Source organism: Centrocercus urophasianus, unplaced genomic scaffold (genome assembly GCF_019232065.1).
Source record: "Centrocercus urophasianus isolate 14NV4802_14NV808 unplaced genomic scaffold, USGS_Curo_1.0 seq_47, whole genome shotgun sequence".
Classification (NCBI taxonomy): domain Eukaryota; kingdom Metazoa; phylum Chordata; class Aves; order Galliformes; family Phasianidae; genus Centrocercus; species Centrocercus urophasianus.
The window spans coordinates 1,237,383-1,264,696 of NW_024885055.1; the positions used below are offsets into that span (position 1 = coordinate 1,237,383).

At 46.5% G+C, this 27,314-nt stretch overlaps 2 protein-coding genes across 3 annotated transcripts in view; one reads left to right on the top strand and one right to left on the bottom strand.

Annotated features, from left to right (window-relative positions):
- Nucleotides 1-2,611: 2,611 nt before the first annotated feature.
- ACTR5 (actin related protein 5) lies at nt 2,612-20,495 on the bottom strand. The gene is made up of 9 exons (XM_042834523.1): nt 20,115-20,495; nt 19,271-19,500; nt 18,271-18,440; nt 17,216-17,433; nt 16,702-16,884; nt 14,115-14,237; nt 13,461-13,600; nt 11,974-12,106; nt 2,612-10,952 (listed from the first exon to the last, which is right to left on the bottom strand). Exons 1-9 carry the CDS (start codon nt 20,493-20,495, stop codon nt 10,695-10,697), a joined length of 1,836 nt encoding a protein of 611 aa, XP_042690457.1. The 3' UTR covers nt 2,612-10,694.
- Nucleotides 20,496-25,939: 5,444 nt separating this feature from the next.
- Nucleotides 25,940-27,314, top strand: part of ARHGAP40 (Rho GTPase activating protein 40) — a 39,094-nt gene continuing 37,719 nt past the window's right edge. Inside the window, exon 1 of one of the 2 annotated variants that reach the window (XM_042834547.1) lies at nt 25,940-25,986. Coding sequence is in view for 1 of the 2 variants with exons in the window: in XM_042834545.1 (XP_042690479.1) it covers nt 26,292-26,299 (8 nt within the window). In the remaining variant the exon portion in view is untranslated. Of the gene's footprint in view, nt 25,987-26,226; nt 26,300-27,314 lie in introns of those variants that run through there. The other variant, XM_042834545.1, reaches the window with a different exon arrangement.

Genomic DNA, 27,314 nt, shown 5'->3' on the forward strand with positions numbered 1-27,314 from the left:
TCAAACCCTTATGATGTGAAATTCATTACTTAACGTGACCCAACAGCACACGTGCCCTTTTCCCCATCCTAAAGCTCCGCTCCTCACGGCACCACAGCCAGCAGCCTCAGGATTGTCCCCACGCTCAGGGCCTCCACACACAGCTATGTAGAGCTGGGCTCAATCTCTTCTATTCTACAAGAATTAGCAATGCCCCAATCAAGCAGGCCATCTAATTGCTGTAGCAACATTTCAAAGCAAGGCGGAGGGCTGAGCGGCTCATGCTGCCTTGCCCAGTGCTGGGTGGTCAGTTACGTTCTTGGGTGACTTTCTTCCCCTTCTCTTTTTTTCTGTGAAAATTTCAATTTGCCTTAAGGCAGCAGCAGCAGCAGATAGCGACCTAATCCCTCAGCAGCCCGGGCCTGACCTGCTGCAAATGTCTGCGTCTGTCAGTAGTGCACAGCCGCATTCCTCTCCTGAACAATACAAAGGCACAGGGATCCACTTACCTTCAAGCCCTGCTTAAAACCTGTGCTGCAAAGCTCTTTATATAATCACGAACCAAAAGTCAAATCCGTGTGAACCAGCAGGTGAAAATGCATTTTACTTGTTTGGCGAGCCTGGAGGAGCATTGTTAAATATTTTCTATAGTTCTTCCTTTAAAGGCTTACAGTTTTTCCTTCTCCTCCCTTTCCCTGCTAGGTTCTTAAATCCTTCTTGCTCAGCAAACATTAATTTTCCTTTGTCCCAAAGTGCTAAAATTGACATCTCTGTTACTCCCACTTCCTGGTACAGCTCATTGACCATTACTGCTAATAATGCCAGCGGAGCTGGGCGGGATGCTGGGCGCTGAGGGACCACGCGAGCTGCTGCAGGCAAACATGAGTGTTTCTCCATTGGCCCCACAGAACTGGAGCATATTCTCCTCCCCCTGTGTTTCGAAGTTTAAGCAAATAATCTGGAGGTCAAGTTCTCAATCATGTTACGTCAACGCCCTCTCAATGACTCTGTGCTGAGCTGTGTGCTCCCAGGGGTGAGATGTCAATACGGAGCAGCCTTTCTGTGAGGGGCAGGAGTGCATGTGGATGGGGTGATGCAGCATCAAAACTGGGGACTGTAGCTCTGCACTGAAGCAAACCAGAGACCTGTGGGCAGGACGGCAGTGCCCAGCACTGGGGTGAAGACAGAAGCATGCTGGGGTTGCTTCAACATTTCCCTGCTGAAGTCATTAGCGTTGTGTTTCTTCATGAGAAGATAAAGTCCAGGGCCTGGACAGCAGGGGGTGTGCTGCATGGGAGATAAGGGGGTATGTGCGTGGTCTGGGACTTTTGTAGGATCACAGACTGGCCCATGAGGATCACCCAGCTCAGCCCCTGGCTCCACACAGCACCACCCACAGCCTGGGGGCCCACTGCCCTGTGCAGCCTGTCCCACCGCCCTCCAGGGCAGAGCCTTGCCCTGACCCCCACCTGACCCTCCCCTAACACAGCTCTGTGCCATGCCCTCAGGCACTGCTGTGGTCCCCAAGGAGCAGAGCTCAGCGCTGCCCTCTGCTCCCTATGAGGAGCTGTGGCCACCGTGAGGCCTCCCCTCAGCCTCCTCAGCAAACACAGCGACTTCAGCCACTCCTCACACAGCCCTCAAAGCACTCCCCAACTTCATAGCATCATGTCAGAACCCACAGGAGGTATCACGGCAATGTGGCAGCTTCCCCGCGGGGCACAGAAATGCCTGTGGCGCGGTACAGGAGCTGCCATGACACACGAGCACGGATGGCTGCACGATGCTGACGTGCATCGCGGTGTGTGGAAACAGCTCCATGCATGGAGACTTCCGTGTTTCACAAGCACCCTCTGAAATGTGCAGGTGCTCCAGCTGTGGGCTATTCCCCAAACAAGCCTCCATGCTGGGTCAAGGCATGGCAGAGCACGTCAGAATTAGCAGCCAGGTGCTGCAGTCACACCAGGAAGGGCAGAAGGAACCAGCTCCAGCCATCAGGCATCAGCCCCAGGGGCCAGACACAATTGCACAGAGATTCATGTTTCTGTATACGTTTTCTGCTTCCCAAAATAGCTAGTAAAGATAGGTGAAAATGGGAAAAGAAAAAAAAAAAAAGAGGATTTCCTGAGAGCTTTGGCAATCTAAGTCTTTTCTGGGTACTCCATAGAAAGGTGCTGGGAGGAGGAGAAGGGACAGATGTGACACAAACAGTTCTGTTACTCTATCCAGGAACATCACAACTGGGAAAGGGGAGTACGAGGGAGCAGAGAACGGGTCTGCCAGGTTCCACCTCTGCAGCAAAGCATTTTGCATTTCAGGCCCTGCTTCAATCCCATCTTTCAGCTTAAACTCCTTCTTCCAAAACCTAAATTATTACCAAAAGCCTTTCAGTTTTGTCCTTTGAGGAAGTTCTCCTTACGATGGAGAGAGAATTTTGTCTTTATGCTTGGTAGGGAAGGAACTTAAACACCATCATATCCATTATGGCTCTGCATTTAGCATAAAGCTATAATCAAATTACATATATGTTTTAACAGTCGTTGCAGTGGTATTAAGAAATTACGGCATTAAAGGCACGCGCTTACATTCAAAATGCTTAAATTACACAGCTCAGAAGAAGCTGATGCCACACTTAGAGAATTACAAGCTTTTATTTTCAAGCAGGAACACAAATCCCAAGGGGCAGAGCACTTGAAAACGTACACATTTTGACTTATTTGTAGGAAGGTCTTTAGGATGCCTAAGAAACAAAACTATGGTTTGTTCTCAGCCTAGATTTAAGCCTTCTCTGAATAGGAAGGAAGACCCTGGTTGCTCACCCTCTGGCACAGCATGGGAAGAAAAACAGAGCGGGAGCAACCAAACTCACTGCTCTTGGCAGGACTTCACTCACTGGGATTCCACTGGCCTGACAGGGATGTCTGTGCCGGCCCCAGGCTTGAGGAGCGACTTCCTGAGCCAGAAACCTGGAGCCTTTCTGTGCTCATTTCAGGAAAAGACTTCCTTCAATTCAGGAGGTGGGGCGGCTCCAACACCCTTCTGGAAAGGAGACAAATAGAAAGCAGTTGGTGCATCTGTGAGGGTTCTTTCAGTGCAAAATACTGGAGTCAGAGCACTGGCATTCTGAGGTTTTGTTCATTTGTTTCAGGGGGTTGGTTTGTTTGGGCTTGCTTTTATAGCATCCACTTCTTAGAGGTTCAGAGATATTCAGGTTGGACCCAGCTCTGCTTCCATGCTGGAAAGCACCTGCACAAGGCAGAACTCAGCTTGAAGTGGGAACAACATACCAAACCCATCCCACAGAGCCCATGGCCTGAAACAAACCCCTGCCCTGAGCTCCCATCTCTGACTGTAGGGCTACATTTGATACCTGATAAGAGCTCTTCTTCCTGACAGCTGGCTCCTGTGATTGAGTTGTCAACTGCTCATAGAAACAGCACTGAATTTGCAATTAAAAGCATCTCGAGCCTGTGTAAGGCAGACAGCATCAACAGGGCTTACACGTATTCCAGATTCCAGCACATAAAACAACCAGCAGAGAAGGTTGAAGGGTGACACAATATTATAAAGTGCATGTTGAGTTGTGTAAACAAGTTGAGGGTTTTACAGCTTCTGGGAATTGTCCTCTCTGATGCCTAGGGAGCCTGCTGTGCTGTGGAAAAACAAAACTCACCGGGGTTTTTAAAACGTACCCCAGAGAAAAGCAGTCATGAGTGTGAGCCGTCCCTGCGAGGTCTGCCTTGCTGTCTGCAGGCCATCGTGGGTTCACGCCGTGGGCATCTCCCACCTGCAGCAGTGACCCCACACCCTGAGCACAGCACTGCAGCTCTGCAGCCTCCCAGCTCTCCTTCCCTAGGAAATCACACCCACAAGCAGCAGATGCTGAGCACATGAGCACCCCAAGGACAGCCCGTGATGTCACACGGCTCAACTGCCCTCCCCAGGGCACGGGGAGCTCCATCCGAGCTCAGGGGCACCTCCTGCCAGGCCGCAGCATGCAGTGAGCAGCTAGGCTTAGCTCTTCCAGCTCCCCCCCGAGCTGCATATCAAAGCTGCTGTGAACAATATCAGCCAGGGAGCACAAAGCCGGAGGAGAGGTCACAGCCATTCCCACAACAACATGTCCCAGTCACAAAGGATAAAAGCAAAGCAGGAGCCCCCGGCCCTTCCATCCCGAGCACCGTGGTGTCCATCGCTGGGAATCAAAGCTTTCCTCTCCCCCGTTCCTCCTGCAGCAGGACACCCGTGGCCGCCTGCCGCGTGGAGCAGGATGAAAGCAGCCACAGCCCTCACACCCCGCGGGGCTCCAGAACAGAGCTGCACAGCACAGGGCTCATCACAGCAGCGTCCTCACAGACTGCAGCACATTCACAGCACCTCCGTGGCAGAAGCTCATGGCACAGCATGGTGCTGCCACTCCAACATCCACCTACATGCTGAGCTCTGTGATTTGTATTCTTTAATCCATCCTGACACGTGGGACAGGGCAGAGCCCTGTGATGGAGCTGGATCCCACGCAGACAGCTCTGGGCACACTGCATTTCCGTGCCTCACTGCTTACCCAGCATCAGCCAGCTGTCATTATTGGCAGCCTCCCCTTCCTGTTGTACACACACCACTCCTGCTCCATCCCTACAGGGATGCAAGTGCTCCAGGGCAGTCCTGAAACTACTCCAGGCAGCTGGGACCACTGTCACTGCTATGTGTGAACATGTGGAGCCTCCCTGCAGCAGGGACTGAGCATCTCCAGGTGGCTGCAGCACACCAGCCTCAGCAAGGCCACCATCAGCGAGCGCTGTGACAAACACAGTGTGCTCCTGCTGCCATGGGACACCACTGCCCAACACCTCCTGGGTCAGCTGCAGGAAACTGGTCCAATGCAGCTTCATGATCCGTAGAGTAAATTCATGGCCAAGCCTGGAACAAAACTATTTTCATTTGGCAGTGAACATTTTCCACATAGACAAGGCAAAATAAAGCAATAGAGTTTGGGCAGATCGCAGCACCCAGCAGGAAGGCCGAGTGCCAGCAGCAGGAGGTGCCCAGTGCCCTGCCTACACAAACTGATAAGAGCTCAGCCTCCACCCAGCAGCTCGCTCCATCACAGCAATACCTGCACCACAATGATCAAACAAGGAGCTAAAAAACTGCTTGCCACTACCAGCAAAAGCAAGGTTTGCCACGTGAGGCTATCTTCTGGAGAGATTTATATCCTAAATGGAGCTTTTCATGAGAAATCCACTTAGTATTCCTCTAAAATTCCAGGAGGGTGAAATCCCCCACTCCCTCATCTCATTAAGATGAAGGAATGCCAGGTATGTGGCAGGAATCTGGGGTGAGAGGAGGAGTGGGGTATATTTTAACCAAGCTGCAGCACGGAAAATGAAATTATAGTGATCTAAGGGTCAGGGCTGGAAATGCATTCTGCAGTGGTGAAAAACAACACCAGCCAGGAGCATCCTGCTAATGTATGTGTTCAACCCAAGGCACATAAAACTGAGTGTAAAGATGACCAAAAAAAAGCAGCCCTGCCACATTCAGCAATCAGAGCTGCTTTTCCTAATACTCAACAAGCTATGCAAGAAGCTTACTGACTGCTCAAAGCCAGAGCTGGCAGATGGAATCTACCTGGTAACACCCTCTGTGAACCTAAAAAGCCATGGCAGAATCCGTGTTACTGTGGATACAACCTATAAAACAGCTGGGGACATGGAAAAGGTATTTTGCCTCTGGAGTGCTGACAACAGATTATAAAGACAGAGAGCAAACAGAATTATGTCTGGAGCTGTGCAGGGAGCAGCGCGCGTCGCTGCCAGCCCTCAGGGCACCCCCAGGGCTGCTCCTCACCTGATGGGTCAGGCTGCTGCTCAGGCTGCAGAACAAGTGTCAGTGAGTCAGGCTCCATTTCCTGCTTTATTACCATAAATGAAGTTCAGGTATCACATCCTCCAAGCACAGGGAGCTTCGATGTTTTCAAAAGGTCTCTCCTCTGGAATTCACTGGGTCTGAATGAAGCCAAGAGCAGCGCCCCGAGCTTCCTGGTTTAACAGCCTGAGCTGAAAGCACAGAGTCTGATGCCTACAAGGAGCCTCACTGACAACATGAAAGAAGTTTTCCCCACCAGCACATCGCTTCTATTCATTTTACTTCCTGGCAGATAAAGATAAAACACTTTGTTCTTCACCTCACACCTAACATAAATTAACAGGTAAAGAAATCCCGTCCTGCACAAGATCAGGAATTCTGAGAGCATAGAAGTTCTTGAGTCAGACCATAAACCCAGTTTGTTCCATATTCTGACAGTGCTCAGCAGCAATTGTTGAAGAATAAAAGAACACAAGTACAGAGTGATTCCTGCACTACTGCATGCCTCATCCAGCTTCAGGCAGCAAGTGGTTTTGAAGACTCCTACCTGCACCTGGCCCAGTTGACCATGAAGCACACATGGACCTACTCCCCTGGGTTTTATCTGACCTCCCTCCTTCCCTGCAAACCCCTTTTCAGCCTTCCCACCACCCTTACTGTCTTCTGCAGCTGTTACACAGTGTGAACAGCCTCTACCAGCATGACTCTTGGGTTCATTTTGCTGTTATAGATGCCGAGGCACAGGAGCAAGGTCAAAGCTAACAAGCACAAACTAGCTTGTCAGGAGTAAATAGAGATGAAAATGAAGGCAGGCCTCCTGGCTCTCGGTCTAGTACTCTCATAATGGTCTCTACTGCCTTAGGAAATGGAAAGCAAGCCCACTGCTCAAAAAAAGGGAAGATCCCTAAGGATATAGAAGAAACAATGCAATTAAAAAGAAAACAAAAAAACATAAAAACTGATAGCACTTTGATGTCATAAGAGCCAAGGCTGGGCTCAGAAGTGGAGTAAAAGGTGTGCAGCAGCTAACCATGGGAAGCTGAGCATCTGCAAAGAGAGAGTAAAATGCAGCGTGGAGAATTCTTGGCAAACCGCACCGGGAAGCCGCAGTCTGAACCACTTAGACCATCAGACCAGGCAGTTTTGTTGAAGCTCATGTGCAAGGACTGGCAGTGGGAGTGAAAAATGGGACTCTGAGCAGCTGCTCTGTGCCTGACGTGTTGAACCAGGGTGGAAATCCCACCACCTGACTTGGGGGATAACATTAAATCCATTACAGCAGTCTGCCTTCCCCTGCTCATCCCACACAAGCTTCAGAAGTTCTGCTTTATGCCCGGCTGCTACATGATCATTGCAGGCTGTCACTGGAGGGATAATCCTAAATTTTAAGTGACAGTTCACAGGCATCTCCTCTTTCTTCTGAAATGCTGTCTTACCCAGCACATCATTAACTATTTTGGAGATTAATAACTGAAGCAAAGAGTTCCAACCTTGGTGTCCTGGCGGAGATTTAGCAAAGAATGGTTTGTGTTTGAAGTCGTCGTGGCACAGGAAACATAAGAAGCCTTGAAGAGCAGCAGCAAGCCCTGCACACAGCCCAAGCAGAAATCTGGGACGTGGGACACGTGCCCCACGTTTAGTCTCCAGGGCTCCTCACTGACGTGGTGTTCCCACTCCAAACAGATCTTAGGGACCCTGTGAAAGGTGGAACCCAGTTTGAGCTCCGTTTAGATTAAATAGACCAAGCTCACCAAGCCTGACAAATTGCAACTTGTACTTTTGTATTCTTTGACCTGAATTAGGCAGTAACTCGGTTGCATAATAAGGTTGTGGGCTGCTTTAAACCTCAAGTACTGAGGACCAGCTACAGACCACTCCACCAACTCAGGCTGGCAACCTCACTTGTCAGCTTGCAGGACACCTGTGAGGATAAACACACTGCTGACCACAAGGCTGCCTACACAGCAGCTCTGCTCAGCCCACTGAGCACTTGCCAAAGGCTCTCACAGTGACATCACCTGCACTTTCCTGTCCACAGAGCTGTATTTTTTCCCCTCCAGTAACAATTCCTCCTACAGCTCCCCACACAGCCAGACACCCATCAGAAAAAGCCAGGAAGGCATCTTACCGGCCCCCTCCTCCTTTAGGTGGCATAAGCCAAAGCACAGGAGGAAGGTTCCAAGCCCCCTCTGGGTTTGGTGCACCCTACATCAGTGATATGGAAAACTGACACCAAACTCTTCACACGGGCATGAGAAAACCTCGCCACAGAAACATCACCACGGTGGGCATCCAGGAGAACTTCAACTAACAGTACTGCCAAAACCAACACTGCTTCCTCCTGCCCTCAGCACCACACACTCATTCAACCTTTGTGCCACCACCACTCACGCAGCACCTCAGCACAACAAATCAGGAAAGCAAACTTCAGCTAGTAAAATCAATCCTGTTTTCCAACGTCCACCCTTTTAACATTGCTACTCCGAGCAATTAAGTGACACCAGCATATTTTGCACAGCTTGTGACTGCAATTGTATTGCCCAAGTTCATTAGATACTCCAGTTATTACAGGGATAAAGTAGCAAATTAATAGCTAATATTTAGAAGATTATAAAATCATGCTTCCTTGAAGCAGTCAAAGCAGCTGACTTGGCAACTCCTTACTGCATTAGACAGCTCTGCTTTCAATTAATAAGCAGAATGGTTGGAACAGTTTGGCCAAGCATTTAGAGCAGTGTTACTACTCCAGATATCGAACATCATGAGCACTGTGCCTATCACGATAGCTAGAGATGGGTCAGAAAGGGGTCAGACAACAATGGGACACCACCCTGCCCAGCTCACTGACACAAACAAAACCAAAAGAGGCGCTTTGGTGGGGTGTAACATTTCTGCATTTCAGCACAGCATGCTTTTCCACATTCTTTGAACACCTCGAACTGCCTTAATGTTCCTGAAAAGCAGTAGGCCTGGAGGCAGCTAGGGATAGCCTCAAATCTGGATTGCTGGTCCTAGCTAGAGGCAGCAGGTTCCCTTTTCCTCCTCCCTCCCTCCAACCAGTTGAGACCAGAGGGAGAAACCAGTGCCAGGTACCTCAGGAACCAGGCAGCAGAGCAGCTCCATACCACTTCCCCCACTACACTCCCTGAGCAATATATGAACATGTGTAACTTCTGCACACAGCTGCGACCTCAGTGTGCAGGACCTCAGAGCTGGACACTCACCTTCTCTTAAAATCACAGGTCTGGTTGAGATTTTTGCTATCAGATGTGTGTATCACATCCTATGGCAATAAACTCAACACTTCAGCATCAACCCCCATCTCACACCCTTTGTTTTGGCTCAGCAAGATAACTTATCTCAATGCTCTGCAGCTCTCACGGGACTCACTGTAAGCCACCACCTGCTTACCCTCCTGATACCAATTATGGCCCGGATATTTTCCTCATAGTCTTACTTTTTCCAGCCTAACAGTTCAGGGCTCTTGCTAAACTGCTGGTGTCTGCTTAGATTTCAGTCCAGCATTTAGCACTGATTATTCTTTTGGGAAAGCAACAGCAAGTTGTTCAGTGTGAGAAACAGATCTTCAGTTACATTTCATCTGGAGTATGTTGTGCAGGACAGGGGCCTGGCTGAAAAACACAACCACTCAAATACATGCTAATTACTGTACTATTAAAGAGCTCAGATCACTGAAACACATCAGTGATAAAGCAAAAAGTTCGCTTTATTGCTAACAAATCTTTCAGTGACCACCCCCTACTCTGATTTAGTCACACTGCCAGCAGTTCAGAAGCACTTTAAGTCAAAAGGTAAACCTGACCCTCAGAGGCAGCTAACAATCCTGACTACATTCATGTTGGCCCCCTTTCTAGTACTGTGAGACCACATTAGGAGTGGCAAGGGACTTCTGCAAGGGCATGATCTGTCCTCTTTCCCACCACTGTAATAATATGACCAACGCTAATGGTTTCAGGAGAACGTGCTACCAAGAGGCTTCTAATGGAGAAACCACTGCACTGTGTATCATGAAATATAGCTACAGATCAGCTGCAACATGCTCTGTAATATGCAGGTGCTCCCAGCCAGCTTTCAAAGAGCAGTCACACCTGTCGAGAGCTGCCCTGCTCAGCCCTCACTCCTACAAAATCACATACAGACTTCACAGGACTGCATTCCTCCTGGTCTGTGCTTTAAGGAGAGCTCTTTCTTTACAGCTGAGCCATGCTGTGTGAACAGACCTCTACTTTTAACCAAGATGCCAGCAGCTGACAAATTCAGAAAGCGTCTGAAATCTCACTGATCGTGCAGTGGTTTACCAGAAGCACGTAGCAAGATGGACATCAATGAGGCCGAGCCCAGAGGGCCTCAGGAGGAGGCCGAGCAGCCCCTCCAGCACAGCTTTGCAACAGCTCTCTGCAGCGAGCAACGGAGACACCTGCTGGGCTGACTCGTGTAATACAAGCCCAGCTTCTGCACTGTGCAATGAGAGCAGTATACAACCAGTACATTTTAATTAAAAAATATCCACAAACATTTTCAAGTAACCCCGAGTCTTATTATAAAAGTTCATAAGACAGTATTCTCCTCTGGAATGTATTTTTCCTGCGCTCCTCCTTGTTGATTCACATCCCCGTGCTATGCAGCAGCAGCACAACCCATTACAATGGCTCCAGCTCTAGAGCAGTACATCTCTTTCAAGCAACAGATGAGGTGCTTTGCACTCTCAGAGCAGCCAACAAGGCGAGCCCAAGGCCTGTGCTCCACACACAGCTCAGGCTGCAGAGCATTAGCTTTGTTCCTTGCACTGTTACCTCCACGGGAGGGACTGTGACAAAAGCTCATCACTGCTACGCCTGCTCACAAGGATTGCCTGTACCAGCTGCCAGGGCCCTGCTGGGTGCTAATGCCTCTGTAGTCCTCGGGGCCTGCTTTGGAAGGCGAATGGGCACGTAGACATTGGAGGCACAGTGCTCCTTGAGGTATTCTCCCCCTTTTTCTTCATAGTCTTTTCTGGTAATCCAACCTTCCTCACGGGTCATGTGCTCCACTGCCCAATCCCGAGCCCCGTACCAGGCATCTAAAATGGGACTGGAAGCAAGGTGAACCTGGAAGGAAAAGACAACAACATCAAATGCAGGACAATCCCAGCTTAAGATCTGAACACAGGAGAGAAAAGCTCTTTTCACCCCAGTTACAATGCAAATCACATTTTCTAAAGTTTGAGCTGGTAATTCAGTGCTTCTGGAAGCAGTGTTAGGAAAGGGTCTGAAGCATGTTTTCTCCTTCAGATCAATCCTCCACAAAACTGCTGAGTTTCTACAGCTTCCAGAGCACACGCATGCATCACGCTCACAACCAACAGCACTAGCAGCTCATGGTAATGCAAAACAAGCACCAAGTGCTCAGCAACATTTCCTACTTGCCTGAAGTAGCAAGGTAGAATACTGCAGGCCAAGAAATCACACTGTGGGAAAAAGACTACACGTGTGCTTTCCACGTGCTCTTTTTTCTTCTGGAGGAGATTCATGCTCCCATTTAAATTATTCTTATTACTGTAGCATAAAATGCTTCCTGCTGCAGCTATAAGCTGGCTGAACTAGGCACTCTAAGCACCATAAATAATATCTGTGAAATGACACATTTCTGATAGAACCACAGCACAGAACATTTTAATGGAAAGAAAACTCTTATTTTTCATAGGTTTTTAAGACACTTTTCTTGCTATTCCAGATAATCTTTAGATGTAAGTATACCAAGTAACTTCATTTTCAAATGAGCACACTTTTTCCCAGCAATGACTCCTAACAAAGGCTGCTTGTTTCAGAAAGTAACTGCCCCAATTTGCAGACATTCGGCCAAACGTGCTTTCTTGTGAGTGCACAGCCCTTCAGCTGAAGAAACTTTTCCAAGGCAATTCTACTCTTCCTAACGTATTCACAAAGACCAAGTGCATCACTCTTCCACCCTCATGCTCTTAGGTCAAAAGCTGCCATCTGCCTCGCCATAAAACAAGCGTTCTCCATTCCCATGCTCTGAGGACACCCACGCTGTACTTCTCCCAGCCTGAAATATTCTTTAACACAGATGAACAGGATGTTCATGAAAACATTCTATCAGTGTGCATACCTGAAAAGATGACTGGAATGGCCTCATTTCGAGGAGTTCTTTCTGGACTCTGGCCTTTAGTCCAGGGTACATTGCATTTCCACCAGTAAGAAAAACATTCTGCACAAGAACAGCTTGTTGCTCTTTTGAATACCTACAAGGAGGAAAAAACCCACAAATTCTGTCTTTTTTCAGGAACATTACTTCTCTGAACTGAACAGCTACTAGGGAGAAACAGTTTGTCTTCAAGATTCACACTTTGAGAAATTTTCTCCACCTCACTGGCATGAAACCCTGTGTTCATTAGGTTTCTGTAAATTTAGGGGGTGGCAGAAGAAAATCCTCAAAGCACTCTGAACTGTATCCTCATAAACCAACACTTCAGTAGAGCTGGAGTTCTTTCTTTCCAGAAAATGTAATCTCATATACTCCTAGAGTTTGATAACTTACAAACATCACTGACTTTGGTCGTACAGAGACTGATACCTTACGTTGTAAGTGACAGGTATTTACAAGGGTTCTTTGTTTACCCCACAACAATTTGGATCAGAGGTCTTCAAAGCAGGATGTGTGCAGGACAAAGCACTGCTGCATGGGAAGAAAGTCATTTTCACAGAACCATAAGGATCTCTTCCAAGCTCAGTGATTTTACCATTATCAAGTCCAACCATCAACCTAACACTGCCAAGTCCACAACTAAACCATGTCACAGAACCACAGAACGGCCAGGGTTGGAAGAGACCTCAAGGGTCACAAATCTCCAACCCCCGAAGCACCACATCCACACATCTCTGAAGTACCTCCAGGGATGGCAATTTCACCAGTTCACACAGTGCCCCAACGCCTATCCACCTTCCACAAATGAATTCTTCCCAATATCTGATCTAAGCCTCCCTGGCACAACTGCAGGCCATTTCTTTGTGTCCCACCACTTGCTGCAAAACAGACCAACAGCCCCCATGCTGCAGCCTTGTTTCAAGCAGTCACAGAGAGCAATGTCTGCCTTCAGACTCCTCCAGTTAAATTCAGTTCCCTCTGCCATCTCTCATGTCATTTTATAGTTCCTTCACCAGCTTTGCCACTCTTCACTGAATGCATTCCTTCAACTCAGTATCTTTGCTGTAGAGAGGGGCCCAAAACTAGTTTTTGTAACACTGATATTCAACCTTTGTCATATCCTTTTTTAACTTCTATTTTACAATGTATACATGCTAGTTGAGTAGCACATGTATCTAATTTAGAAATAAATACACATATATTGACAATTTAAAATTTTTAATAAATATGAGTGAATGCCTGAAAGAATTTGAAGACCATTGACTCAGATGACCAGAAACTCAGATGTGGTTTTCAGAAAAGGCATCTCTAAACTTCAGTGCTCAAGCCTGACAAAAAAGAGCTACTCAAACATATTTTCTCAGGGCACTGTTAAATAACAAGTATTGCAAAAGCTGGTCTCCAAACAAAGGCTTGTTTGAAGAAGGTGCCCAGTATCTCTGTGAACTCACCTTTCGAGGACATACTGCATCGTTTCTGCTATACCAGTTTGGTCTTCTCCTATCAGGGAGGGCTGGAAGATGATCTCTGGAGCCCTTATTCTTTCAGTGCCAAGAAAAAGTTGGTGGTATTCTGCCAGGTTAAACACGGGCTTTAGAAACAGGAGATTGAAAAGTAGAAAATTACACTAGAGAACAAAGGAAGCAAAGATTCCAGAGAATTCTCTACTAAAAAGATCATGATATTCTCTCATAGAAAATACCATGCTGCAAAAGGTTCCAAAAGGATACAGAAAATTGACTCTTTTTTTTTTTCCCTTATTTGTTGCCACTCCTAAAGCTGATTTGTCACCAGTTCTAAAGCTCAGTTTCACAAACTGAAAGTTTTGTTCACACTGGAATGTGATACAGGCTATGAGTCACACACAAAAGCTTAAGCAGGACTGCTTCCCTAAGAACATGGCACTGCTACAACGTGCAGAGAGCTGACTGGGTGCACTCATGCTCAAACCATCAGTCATGACTGTGAGGACTCCTGCCTTGTGCACAGTTCAGAGGGTTCAGAATCTCTTTTACAAACAGAAACCACTGTTTGTATTTGGAGAAACAGTCAAACAAACAGCAGGCAGTAACCCCTGACATAAGCTGCAGGTATTGAAGTCAAACCTGCACTGCAGCAACAGGCTTCTCAGCTTCAGGTTGTTCCTCAGCAAATAAAGGTTCGAACTCATTAATACTTTCAACATCTTCCAGTGACTGCTCGCTGCCGAGTGGATCCAAGTCAGGGGTCTGGAAACAGAATGTTCAGATCTGTTAGCCCAGATGAGCCAAGCACACACACAAAACCAGTTCTGGTGACACATTCAGAAAACTACCCCTGATTCCTGCACATCCAAACTCTCTACCATGCTTGAAAATAAATGTTGTTCTTCAGCACTGAAGACAAAGATCAGAATGATGACAACACAGAAAACACGAGTGGAAAACTACACTCAAAGAATAAAAACCAAGCACTTTCAGACTTCTTTATTATTTTATCTTGAAGCCAGCTCAGAAATTAAAAGCCTTAGTCAACAGGTTGAATGCCAGGACCCTGTTAGCATAATAACATATTAAAGCTTATTAAAATAGCTTTTAAAAGTTGGCTGAAACTTGGTGCTCTCCCAGCACCTCTAACCATTCTATAATTACCACTTAATTCCCTGCTTTGCTTGTGTGGGACTGGAAAACAAATATTTGCTAGCTAAAAAGCTAGCACGGTTTTTGACAGTTGCCTACTTGTAACTGGTTAGCATTTGCACATATAAAAAAAACTCCTTGCATTTTACACAGACATGAAAGCTGCTCCCAAAGCTCCTTCCTAATGAAAAGCATCACTCCAGATCACAGAACACTGTTGTGAAGGAGCAATTATTTTATTATCTCATTTATTCCTTCATTATAATGAAGTAGATTTTTAATTTCATCACTAAATATCTGGTTTTGCCTTTTAAGGCAAACATTTGTTACATTTAGAAAGCAATAGCAGGATGAGATAAAGCTAGAACATTTAAACCTTCTGAACATCTCATTTATCTCATTTAAAAGACAGGCAACTACTATAAATTGAAGTGTGCGCATTGTGAACACAAACTAAAGAGATTATTTCCAACATTTCTGTCCTCTAAAAAACAAGAAATAACAAAGAACAATAACAGAGAAAAGCAGAATACAGCAGAAGAGCTGGCGCAGACCCCAAGACAACAGAATTAGCTTTTAGCTCCTTCACACAGCCACAAAGATGGTTTATCTTCACAAATGGATTCACTGGTAGCTGTAAGCTTTCTCACAAAGCCCAGACCAAACAAAAAGGGCTTGCCAATTCATTCCAACATTTGAGACTACACCTTGTAAACAAGAGGAGCATCTGATCCAAAACAGACGTGTTGGAACTCAGGCACAGCCACCTGGCAGAGCTACAAGCAGCCCACTGACATTCACCTCTTTCTAGAATGTGGGTGAAATCCACCATAACCCCATTTGGCTCACATGCATTCATTCTGATTCTTACACAAACTTTCCTGATAAGGATAGAACACAGAAGAACCATCTCACTGGCTAGTTCCGGCTGTGTCCCAGGTTCTATATAAAACATGGGAACTGCTCTTTCTGGCATCACTCTCCTCCATGCTTCATTCTTGTGTTTTCTTCTCCACCTCTTCCTGAGCGTAGACAGATAAAACCGAAAATGATCTTCTGTGACTTGCAAGGCAATTAAAAGCAAGTGTAGAAATAGATTTGGACCATCCCTTAGAAGCAGCTGCTATGTGCTGGGCCTGTGTTAGTCTGGCAAAACAGAAAGTAACTTTCTCTTCTCAGAGAAAACTCCAACAACCAAGCCTAGCACTCAACCTTTTATATCTGAGTAAAAAGAACAAAGCGTGCTGCTTGACTGCACCAGAACCATACCCTAAGCAAACCAAAGGGTTGGCTGCTTACCATAAAGTTCTCCGCATCTGAAAGCAAAGAACAGAAAGGCAGACAAATATTTTTTTAAAGCCTAACAGTTCCATACCTTCAATGCTACATTACAAATATTTAAGGATAGTCTGACCTACTACTGCAACAACTGAAAACTCAAGTACTTACAGTCCAATGTCATCAATTTTCTTAAAAAAGCAAAAAGTGGACCTGATGCATCATAGATTATTTCAGCAAAAGTAATGCAAAAGTAAAGACAGGAGTTAGCTTGCAGTACAAACAAGATCAATATGTTACCTGCTGCATTTACAACCCTGTAAGCAAGCCATCTTTCAGCAAGAATGCTGACTTGCATATGCTGCCAGGAATAAGTACAAATGGAAGCAGTTGTACCTTCAGATGATCTTATCTTTTAGGGCTGTTTCCTTTCTTCCCCAGTTGAAGTCTTTGAGGAAGCTTACTGACTTTATATAACTGTGCACTTTAACCAGTGTCAGCAAGCCTAGAGATTATGCTTAGAATTGTAAGAAATCAAACTGTAAGATATATCCCAGAACACAGTGCAAGAAGGGTTACTGATCTTGGGCACACTCTTAAACACTCATAACTCCAAATTTCTGTAACTACATTGGAAGGCCCCAAACAGGAGGAACAGCTGCCAAATCAGCAAGAAGCGTGTTAAAGGGAAACTTTAACCCATCAATAATACAGATACTTACAGATAGAGAACACTTTAAGACAGAAACCTAACTCTCACAGAGACTAGAATCAGATTAACTCGGAGAAAACATACCTCTGGTTTGCTGTCCACAACATCCACTTCGATATTGACTTCTGCCTGTAGGATTTTTTGTTTTGTCTGTTCAATGGCCAGGCTCAACTTGTTGATGTAAGACTGAAGTTCCTCTGCAGAGTCCATGTTCAGCTCCACTAAAGCTTTGTGGAATTGATCCATTTGACCATCTTCCAGAAGTTCCTACAGACAGATCAGAGCATGCTGTGATGGATGATACATGGTAATCAAACACACACTAGCTACATATGTATACCTTGCCCTTGTTATGGCAGACTCCGAATGTGCAGGCTCTGCAGCATTCAAAATACCTCACCAAAAAAGCACTATTCAGAACTTGCAGGTATCTCCTGCATCAATTCTGTTTTATTCTGTGAGTAACCTCAGAGATCTCCTATCAGAAAAGGCAGAGGATGGTTACAGCTTCTTTACAGCGATGCAGGACTTTCTAGAAAAGCTGTGAGGGCAGCCTGCACATCTCCCAGGAGACTTGACAAAAAACTGCCATCATTACCTGTACATAGAGCAGCCTGTCCAGCCTCTCCTGGTCCAGCTGCAGCTTCTCTTCTCTACGACGTGCATTGAGTTCCTGAAGTCTACGTAACTGCTGCTGCCGCCTCTCCTGCTTTTCTTCTGATGTCAGAGTGCTCCCCAGGAGTTTGTTAGAGAAGGGCAGCTGCATCTTATGCACGTTGTTCTCATAGTACTCTGGTGAGCGCCACTTCTGTAGTTCTAAATATTTGAGAAGTAAAAGAACCATTTTGGCAGGTTGAACAGGATGATTCACGCTCTGTACATGCTCCAAGCCACGTTCAGACTTAGGAGAAAGCAGGCAACAATCCAGCCCAGGATTCTGCCCACTTCTTGGCAGTCACTCCAAGAGCTATTTAGCTGCCTCCTCAGAGAACTGCCTTTAAGTCACACTCAGCACAAATGGTTCTTAGCACTCTCTTCTCCAGGACGAAGCAAACAAAGCACTGGGAAGTGGGAAGCATGCAGCCTCTTCTCTCTTTCCAATTTGAGAGCTCTCACATGTTTAAAACCACCGCAGGCTCTTTTGCCTTTGATAAATTGAAGAAAACACTGCTCTGTGGCCACTAGTTGAAAACTGTCATGGAGATTTTAGAACTTCATTAATTCACAAAGAAGTCATGAGAACTCTCCTCAGCAATTTTGGAAACCTTAAAACAGATATGCAAAAACACCCACAGAGGAGAAACGTGGTCAGAAACAATCCCAACCATCTGAGCTTTCTGTTGGAAGCACAGAGTAAAATTACTAATAAAATAAATTCATTCTGACATCTGTAGAAATCTATCACTCACAAAGAAGTCTGAACTAACAAGGAACAGACTTCTAAAATTCAATCTTGTTTCATGAACTGCAGAACTCAAACTGCTAATAAGCTTCTCACACGTAATGGATTACAGAACCCTCATAAGAAAAATAAAACAGCAGTGGAGCGTTTGTACCTGAATCCAAGTAGAACCTGATCAAGGGATAAAGGGGCGCAGAACCAAGGTTCAGTGAGCACTACTGATCAGTACAAGAAGTTACAGCTGGTTCTACCTTCTGTATAGTCCTCCGCAATGTAGCTGTGCTCATGCAGTATTTCCTCCATGCGACTGAGAGTGATGGCAGCAAAGTGCCCGGGGTACTTCAGCTGGAGGAGGCGCTGCAGGTACACAGCTGCCTGACAGCCTCCAAGATTGATACGCTTGCAGTTTTTAGCATCCAACCTGGAAGTCCAAGAGAAACAACCGAAACTGAAGAGCAGTTCACTGTGAAAGAGACCTCCTGTTCTATTCAGCATTACCATTTTAACATGGTCAAGCGGGGAGATACTTATGAGTAAATATTTTAAGAACCTGAAAGTCTTAACACATCTTTTGGTTTTTGCAGACAGCAGCCCTAAGCACTGCATTATTACTTGCAGATGCAATTCTGGAAGGCTCTGTTTTAAAAAGCAAACAAATTAACAAACAAGAAAGCAAATAATTTTAGCTATGGCAACAAAAAGATATTGTTCTACTTTAAGAAGGGAAGCTATGATTCTGGGAAGCTAAAAGTAGCCCCTCTGGCCTATGTATGATTCCCAGTTGGCTAGGTCTGAGCCTTACAATTGGAAGCCTTTGCCAGATGTCATCAAGCCTCTTCCTGCAGTAAGGATTACAAAAAACAAAGCAAAACTAAACAAAACCTGAGCACTGGAGCCAAATAACCAGAATGATGAAAGTCTGGAGGACTGTAGAAATCTCACAGAGTGCTTTTTTTTTTTTCCCAAAGCAACTTTAAAACCTAACACTTTTTTTTTTTTTGTTGCCAGGTCATACTTAGGACAGATATCCTCACCTACTTTTTAAGTATGAAACTAAAAATAAAATATACACCAGGACAGCATTGATTCTTCAATTCAAAATTCAACTGGAGTAGTATATTGCTCTTCAGTATAAATTAGGACCTAGTAAGAATTTGTACTGCAGGAGCTGTAAGGCTGAATGCCAGAGGAATAGGTATTTTTACCACTGACAAAAAGAACCTAGTAGGCATCAGGACACTAAGAACTCACCTCCCTTCTAGGACCGGCAAAATATGCGTACACTGATAGCCTGAAGATATTACCAACCCACTGCAAGGCCAGTTCTGCCTCCTGTTGTGGTAAAAGCTGTACAAGCTATCCACACCATAGGACACTTTAGGAACTTGATAGCATTCAAAGAGGAGCTCTGACATCATTTGCCTTGAATACAAAGGATTGCACACTGCTTCCGTCAAAACTATTGGATGATCAACGCAACCCTGTAAGAGACAAGAGAAAAGGAGGAAAAACAAGGTAAGATGGACAGAAAAATCCAAAGATACCTTTCCTCTTTTTAAAGATCAGCTTCAACTCCTCCAAACAGCAATGAGCACACGCTTTATGTGCAGGCTACTGAGCACTTATGTTACACCCAGTGCTCAACGGGAGAGTACTTGCCTACAGGTGGGTTCCCCCTACTAATTCAACCAAGGTATAAACTCCAAAATGTGAAGAAGAATGGATTTGAAAGGTATACTGAGTAAGTGGAACACGGGAAGCTCCATGCAAACACATGAAAGAACTTCACCATGAGGGAGCAGGGCCACGGTATAGAGCCTGCTTTCCACATGGGTTGGACTCCAGAGGTCCCTTCCAACCCCCACAGTTAAAGACCTAATTAACCAAAATCTATACAAGGTGGAGGCAAAGCATGACTGGAAACTGCATTCAGTCCAGCCCTAGGTAAAGCTTTTGCATTATGTGGCTTCAGCAGGCCACCTAGGCACACAAAACATTTTCAATGGAAAACGAACACATTTCTAGTTAAGGAAACCGCATGAAGTCGTCAAACGTTTAATCTCCGTCTCAGGAGGCGATCCCCGACGGCTGGTACCTGCGAGGAGACCCCCAGGCGCTGGAAGACGTGGTCGAAAAGCAGCTCCTGCAGCTCCAGCTGCACGGGCACGTTGCGGTCGAAGGGCGAACGGAGCAGCCAGCGCAGCGGCTCGGGGCTGCCCAGGTCGTTGCCCACCTGCGTCTCGGCGCCGGCCGCCCCGCGCGCCCCGCGGCTGCGCGCCGCCAGCGAGCGGAACCGCAGCAGGGGCTCGGCGGGGACCGAGGGGTCGGCGGCGGCCCAACCCGCCCGCGTCTGGAAAGAGCCGTTGTCGATCACCAGCGGCACCGGCTGAGGGCTGCGCACGGCCGCGCTCGGCGCCAGCACCGGGTCCGGGGCCCAGCGCGCGTCGCGGAAGGGGAACACCCGCCCCGCCGCCATCTTGGGCGTCCGCACCGCTCCGGGCGGCAACGCGGGCCGCGCTCGGGTTCCGGGCTCTGCTCTTCTCTCAGAGGAGGACCGAGCTGAGCTACAGAGCCCGCAGCCCCCCGCAGAGTGACACAGCAGGACCCCGTAGCGTCGTAGTTTGCAGTAGCGCTAAAAACGAGGTCCCAAAGAAGCAGCGATGTGAGGTGTGGCCATGCAAAGCCCACAGGTGGATGGAACAGCGCTGATCGCTGCTTGCTTGTCCTCACCTGATGATTTGGAGAGCCCTCGAGCTCAGCTTTTGTTCATCACTGTTTATTAAGGAATTTTAGCATCTTCCATCATGTGCAGTTTAATTTGACCCGTAAACCTTCTGCTGCTGCACAGCAGTTAACAGAGCAGCACGTCTCGGTGCTCGGGGAGAAGCGATGAGCAACAAGTTATCAAAGCCACCTGTCTGCTCCTAACTCAGCTCCGGCTGGGCTCCTTTGTGAGGCAATGTATACAGAGATGCGTGTCCTATGAAGCATGCTAGCTTGCCTTTCTTGGAGTGAAGGGAAACAGGAAGGCAATTAATGTTAAAGTATATTTTCCCGATGGATTCGCTAATAGATTGAAATATGCAGAGAAGGTTAAAAATGGGATCTGTGTTAAGGTGGGAAGTGTATGTACTCCATGTCAGACAAGAGCACCTGGGATAAGCATTTTGTAACTAGCTAGTAGTTATGTTCTAAATCTCTGCAAGACTGATTCTGTGTTGCTGATTTCTCAGAAGTTAGCTTCACTACCAGTTTCAAAGAGCAATTGAAGTGCTCGGTTATACCCCTGTATTAGAAGATATAAGAATCCCTTTAACTACCATTTTAACATCAGCCTTGAAGGCTTTCCAATTTATTCTTATCCTGTAATTACCAGCTGAAGCAGTGACAATCAAAGCAGATCTTTTCCCAGGTCTCCTTATCCCGTGCTTAATCCGTTTCACCCCCTCCCTGCCCTTACAGGGCTGTTCCTTTTGCAATCCGTGCTGAGGATACCAGTGGTCCTCTTGTGATTAACACAGTGATGCAATCAGAGTTATAAAAAGGTAGTTAGTAAAGAACAAGCAAGCTGCTCTAAACTTAGATTAACCTGAAGCTAGCAATGAAGTATCCTCCAGTTCCTTTGGTGACTGAGCTGACTTTGCCTGTTTTCTTTTGCCTTTCTTTGCCATATGTACTAACACTGATCATAGCAGTGATCTGGCTACAGCTCTTACTTAATGAAGGTAAGTTCTGCAGCTGATTGGATGCATGCATCTGTAGAAAGGCTTTGTCTCTATTAATTTCATCTGTAAAGCATTCTGTGAGCTACTTTTAGCCTAATGCCTCTCATCACAGAGGGAAAATAAGCGTGGTTTTTGTTTGTTGGTTTTGTACTTTTGGTGGCCTACAGAAAATTAAATGATCACACTTTTCTGTTAAAATGCTTATAAGACTAACTCCTGCTAGCTGCTTCTTTTTTCTTCAGAATTAATTCAATTTAAGAGAGATAAAAGTCAAATAACTTTTGTAGATTTCTATTTAAAAGAAATGGTTCCTAATAATTTGGCATGGTTTCAAACTCCTGCATTATAGTTCATCTCTGCGTATTTTGGGGAGGGAGTGGATTTTATCAGGGGAGTTGTTAAGGGCTTCTCTTATTAACGCTGAGTCTGATTTAAAAAAAAAACAACAACAACAAAAAACAAACAAACAAAAAACCAGTTTCTTAAAGAAGCAGGATGTGCATTTTCATTTAATTACTTTGTATCTCTGCTCTATCACCGTTCTTAATTCTAACATGTCAGTAACTAAGAAGCTTTGGTTTAGGCTAATAATAGGCTTGCTGATGTGCTCCTGGGCATAAAGCTTGGCTGGTTTTGCAAATCCTGGAACATAAGCAATTGCAGCCAAGGAATCAATCACAAGTCGATTCCAATCAGAAGCAGTAATTCTGCCTTTGACGGACAACTGTAGGAAGGAAAATAAGAATGAAAGCTGCCTTCAACAAGTCAGGTTCTTACTTAAAGTTGTGGTAACCAGTTCTATAACAGATCCTACAGGAGACAACCAAATGATTCCTTTGGACCCACAGGCAGCAGTGGAGCAGAAAGCATTCACCACAGCTGAGGCTTCTATTCTAATCACCTTTCCTGCCCTGCCTTTGTGTACCCATGCATTTTCTGACTCTCTGTGCCTATTTTTCAGTTTTAGTGTACAAGTGATGCTCAGAGAAATCTCTGCTTGTTGCTAGCTGTTTCTCCATACATCCAAAGTGCACTCCTGTGGATAAGCAATGACAGTGACTAAAGAGTGTAGGCTCTATGGAGCTATGATCATGGTACAAACTACCTAAGTAGCATAGGCACGGCTCACTTCCAATGTCTGAAAAGCAGAATAAAATGACCATGTGAATTGTGTAGGTAAAGGTTAGCTGTGCCTTGTTCTAACATTGAGTTTGGGTGTCAATTTTTTCCTGGACAGAGTAACTCTGAAATATTTTGATGCCTCTATTGATGTAAATTTTTTTCAGGGTACATGCACTGCATTTACCTTTATAATACCAGGCCCCAGGATGACCGTTGTTTGCATCAGGCTTCCATGATCTCAATTCCCTTTCAATCAGTAAGACGACATATACCACTAAGCTTTGATGTACTCTGTCACTCTCAAGAAACCAAACAGAGCAATGCTCTTTTTAATGTCTTCTTGCCTAATTAAGTCATACCCACTTGTTTTATTCCCTACTCGTTCCTAGTGTAAAGTGGCATAAAATAAGTGCATAACTCAGCTTTGACTTTAATGTAGTTGCTGATTAAAAACTAATTGGTTAAAATCAAACACCTGTATAGGCCTCTTGCTGCCTAGCTGGGATTGAAAATCCTTAATTCCAGGTAAAAGGGATTCAGAAGAATTTTATCCAGCTCTCGGATAGAACTACTAACTGTAATAGATTTCAAAATCTATTTCCAGAAGAGATGCCTCCTGCAGAAGAAACTAAGAAACAATCTCTGATTGCTGATGTGTCTCATTCTGAATCTAAACTTGAAGATGAACCAACAGATGATGAAAGCCAGGATGACACAGCAAGTCCAGAATTTAAAGAGGACAAACAATCCAGTGGCCCTGTGGGACAACCAAGGCCCAAACCTGCTTATCTGAATTCAAAAGCAAACTGCCATCTCAGAGGGCTGGTCTCAGAACCAAAGATAAAACCCTCCCATGTGGGAAGGAGCATTCTCTGTAACATCACGATGGTGAGTGCATGACCAGACTCTCTCTTTGCATATCTGTTGCTTTTGTGCCTCAGCTTGTATTATTTTGTTCCATCTCTGCCTGAGATATCTTCAAGACTGGTTTCTGCTTGGGTAATGAACAACAAGAGGTTTTCTCTCCCTGTCATCCCTATTTGGAATGATTCCTGTTGTATACCAACTGCAGGGAGTACAAAATTGAACAGAGTATGTACAAAATTGAACCATACGTATGTATAAGTGTGTGTGTATTATGAAGGTATGTATACATATTTGCAAAGTCTTTAAGAACTGCATGCAGTTCTTACAAATCCCAAAAGATATGTCCGAAAGAGTGGAAGAGATTAGGGTTGTGTGTGGCTTCTTTCCTTGCTCTTTGTATGCCCTGCTGCAGCAGGGGCTCAGAAGGCAAAGCTAGTTCCTGCCTCCTCTGTCTCTGTTCTGTCCTCTCTACTTACATTGCCTGGAATTTAGAATTGCAGCAACAGTTACATATGTTTACTTCTACCAGCTTGGCTGGCTGCTTTGTTAAACTAGAATTGTCAAGGACTGGTATTGTCTTAAATTGCTGTATCTGTTTGACTAGCACACCCTGAAGCTGACCTTTAGCATGGAACAAGGAATATCTCATGCTAAACGATCTTTGACATCACTAATGCTAACAAGATAGAACAAGGGCAGTGTTGAAAGATTTGTTTTTAATTATTATTTTTCCATTATCGGTACTCAAAAACTAGAAGAAAACATGCTAAGAATGAGCCTGGAATTGCCTAGGTTACCTCTCGGCTCTCCTAGAACTCTTTGCATGTGCAAGCATTCACTTATTCAGAGCAGTCTGAAGAACTGGAGTTTAAACTTGTCCCTTGTAACATAAGACCTGTGACACCAACAGGCTGTGTTGGTTGTGTTGGGTGGACGAGAGAAGGGATAACCGCGTATGGTCTCGCATTATTTATATCCTACTGAAAACTGAACATCTTCCAAAAATGTGATTTCCATGGCAATTCTCTTCCCCTTTTCTTCACCAGCTGCTGTGCTCCATGCTTTGTTCTCTCACCTGGACTTTTCTCAGCCATTTGCTCCAGATCTGTAATGTCCTAAGGATTCAGCTTCTGCCATCCTCTCTGGTTGTCGATGCGGCTCGGCTTTGTGATTTGCTGCGTGGAAATGTTGTGAAAATCCTGGACTCCCCAAGGCTACAAAGCAGAGGGCTGTTAACTTCAATCTTGGGGATGACATACAAGAAAACAGGACAGAGTGCATCTCAGAGGACTGCCTGGAGGTAGAAATGAAGCCGGTAGTCCTATGACTGTTAGCAGCAATCCCGTTCAGCATCGGTGAAAGCTACTCCAGCATGGCAGGGAGAGGTTAATTCCCTAAAAAAGAAATGCAGTCTGGACTAAGCTGATGCACTCAGGTCACAACAGCTAATTTCCAAGTAAACAGTATTGATTGGTTCTGTGTTATTAAATGGACCACAGCAAGTAGTATCTCACGTAGAGCTTGGAAATGTGCTCTGCTACTCTCCTACTGCAAAGTACAAATCACTTTCAGAGTGGCTAAACACCCTTAGCATGTATGGAGCTGTGCATATACACCCTTTTCAGCACATGAGGTTGGATTCCACTGCCAGAGACGGTCACTGCCAGCTCCCTGGGGCCACGAGGGGGCTATGCTGTAGTTCTGTCCCCTACAGGTTCTTGAGGAGCCGTTTGCCAGTTGCTTTGATGCACACGTTGCACAATTCGTCTGAAAAGACAAGTTGAAAATAGGGAGTCACAGCCTGGGAAGCATGCTGCCGTTTGTCCCTATTCCTGAGGTGAAGGAAACTCTCCACAGCCCTGCATGGGGAGACTGTGTAACGGTTCTGCTGCCTGTAATTACGAAGCACGCCTTGTTTGCGTTTGCCTTTCCCACAGCTGTCCACGCGTCCAAATATTTATGCAGGGCAGCATGCTTTTAAATAAAACTTGTTTGCTCGCTGTCTTTATATCCGTGGTCATTTATTTCGAGGAGATATATGCGGATACGCCATTCATCAGCCGTTTGCTGAGCAAATCGCCTTTACGCATCCGCAGAGCTGGGTACCGCACCGAGCAGCGCGGCCGGGCCGCTGGGAGGGGAGCCGGGCGGGGCGGCTCCGAGGGGCGGGACGGAGCGGCGGGTCGCGGCGGGGCTGAGCGCGCAGCTCGGAGGCGGCGGGCGCTGCGGGTGACGATCGGGGGAGCCGCGGCGGTGCGTGAGGGAGGGGCGGGCAGGGAGGGCGGCTGCTGCTGCTTTCGTGCTCTTCTTTCTCCGTCTTTCCTCGCCTTGCCCGCTATTGTTTGCAGAGCGCGTCCGGGCGACTGAGAGAAGAGCGCCGGTTGGTCTCCGTGTTTCTTTCCCCTTTTTCCACGCGGTCGCCGTGCGCGTAAGGGCAGCTGCCGAGCGCGAAGCCGCTGTGTGCAGGAGCTCGGCTCCCGCGGTGGGCTTTGCTCACAAAGGAGCCGCAATGTGCCGAGGCAGCCGCCAGCCCGCGGGGAAGGAGTTGGGAAACTGAGATGGGCAGGTAACCGGTGCCTGAATGTTACTGTTCGCGGTGATGCGTTAAAGCCCGGGAACACCAAAATATGTGTTTCGAGCAGTTTTTAGGCTGTGTAAATACTCTCGGAATAGCATACTCGCGGCCGGGCCGCTGGCGCTCCCGGTGTCCCCGTAATAGCAGCGGGGTCGGTGCCCGAGGAGCTGCCCGGGGAGGCTGGGGGCATTGCGGGAATCACCGCCCGGCTGAACGTGCCGGTGGAACCGTGCGGCTTCGGGGCGTGCAGCCTGCTGAGAGGAACGCAGCCGGTTACTTCTGGGGAGCGGGCTTTATTTTTTTGCACGGGGCGAACGGTGTGTGAGTGTGACACGGAGGTGAGTCTGAGCATAGAGGTGGTTTGAACACTACAGCACAGATGCTGCGGTTCCTCTCTGTTAACGCGGTGTTTCTCCCAGACAGGCTGCAGTGCCTGCCCCTGGGGCTTTGTGCGGTGTATGGAGCTCGCAGTAGACGTGGTGTGATTCCTCAGTTCCCTCATGGGCTGCAAGTACCTGAACGGCATCCATGAATTTGTGCTTTGGTTTCCCTTTGTGTTATGAGCAGAAGCTGCTTTCTGGGCATCAGCAGGAGTGCTAGAGCACACAGAATTTGGGCAGCTGTAGAACTTCTTCCAGTGTTAGCTTGTTGGCAATGATTGCAAATAGAAGCTTCTTTGAAATCAAGGCTCCTCTGTGGGTTTGGGTTCAATTCACCATAAGGACTGTTCACCTGGGGCAGCACACCGTTTTGTATGCACACAGCAGCCTTGGTCCAAGGGCACTCCTGTTTACTCCCAAGTACGTACCTTCCTTCTAACAGAGTTCCCTCTCTCAGCTGTATTTCAGCAGTTTCTTCTGACTGAGGCAAAGCCTCCAGGGAGCCAGAAGCCTGCGCTGCTCTATACCAGGTGTAGGTGTGTTATGACCTTTTGTGCATCACTCAATCTCCCTCTTTTTTTTTTTTTCTTCCTTCCTTCTTATTTGTAAAGCATTTACTTTGCAGG

Coding starts and splice junctions, on each gene's coding strand:
- ACTR5 (XM_042834523.1), bottom strand. CDS start 20,495: ATGGCGGCGGGGCGGGTGTTCCCCTTCCGCGACGCGCGCTGGGCCCCG. Junction 14,238..16,701: donor TTGTGGACAGCAAACCAGAG/GTATGTTTTCTC, acceptor TTCTGTTTCCAG/ACCCCTGACTTGGATCCACT. Junction 12,107..13,460: donor ATGCAGTATGTCCTCGAAAG/GTGAGTTCACAG, acceptor TCCTCCTTGTAG/GTATTCAAAAGAGCAACAAG.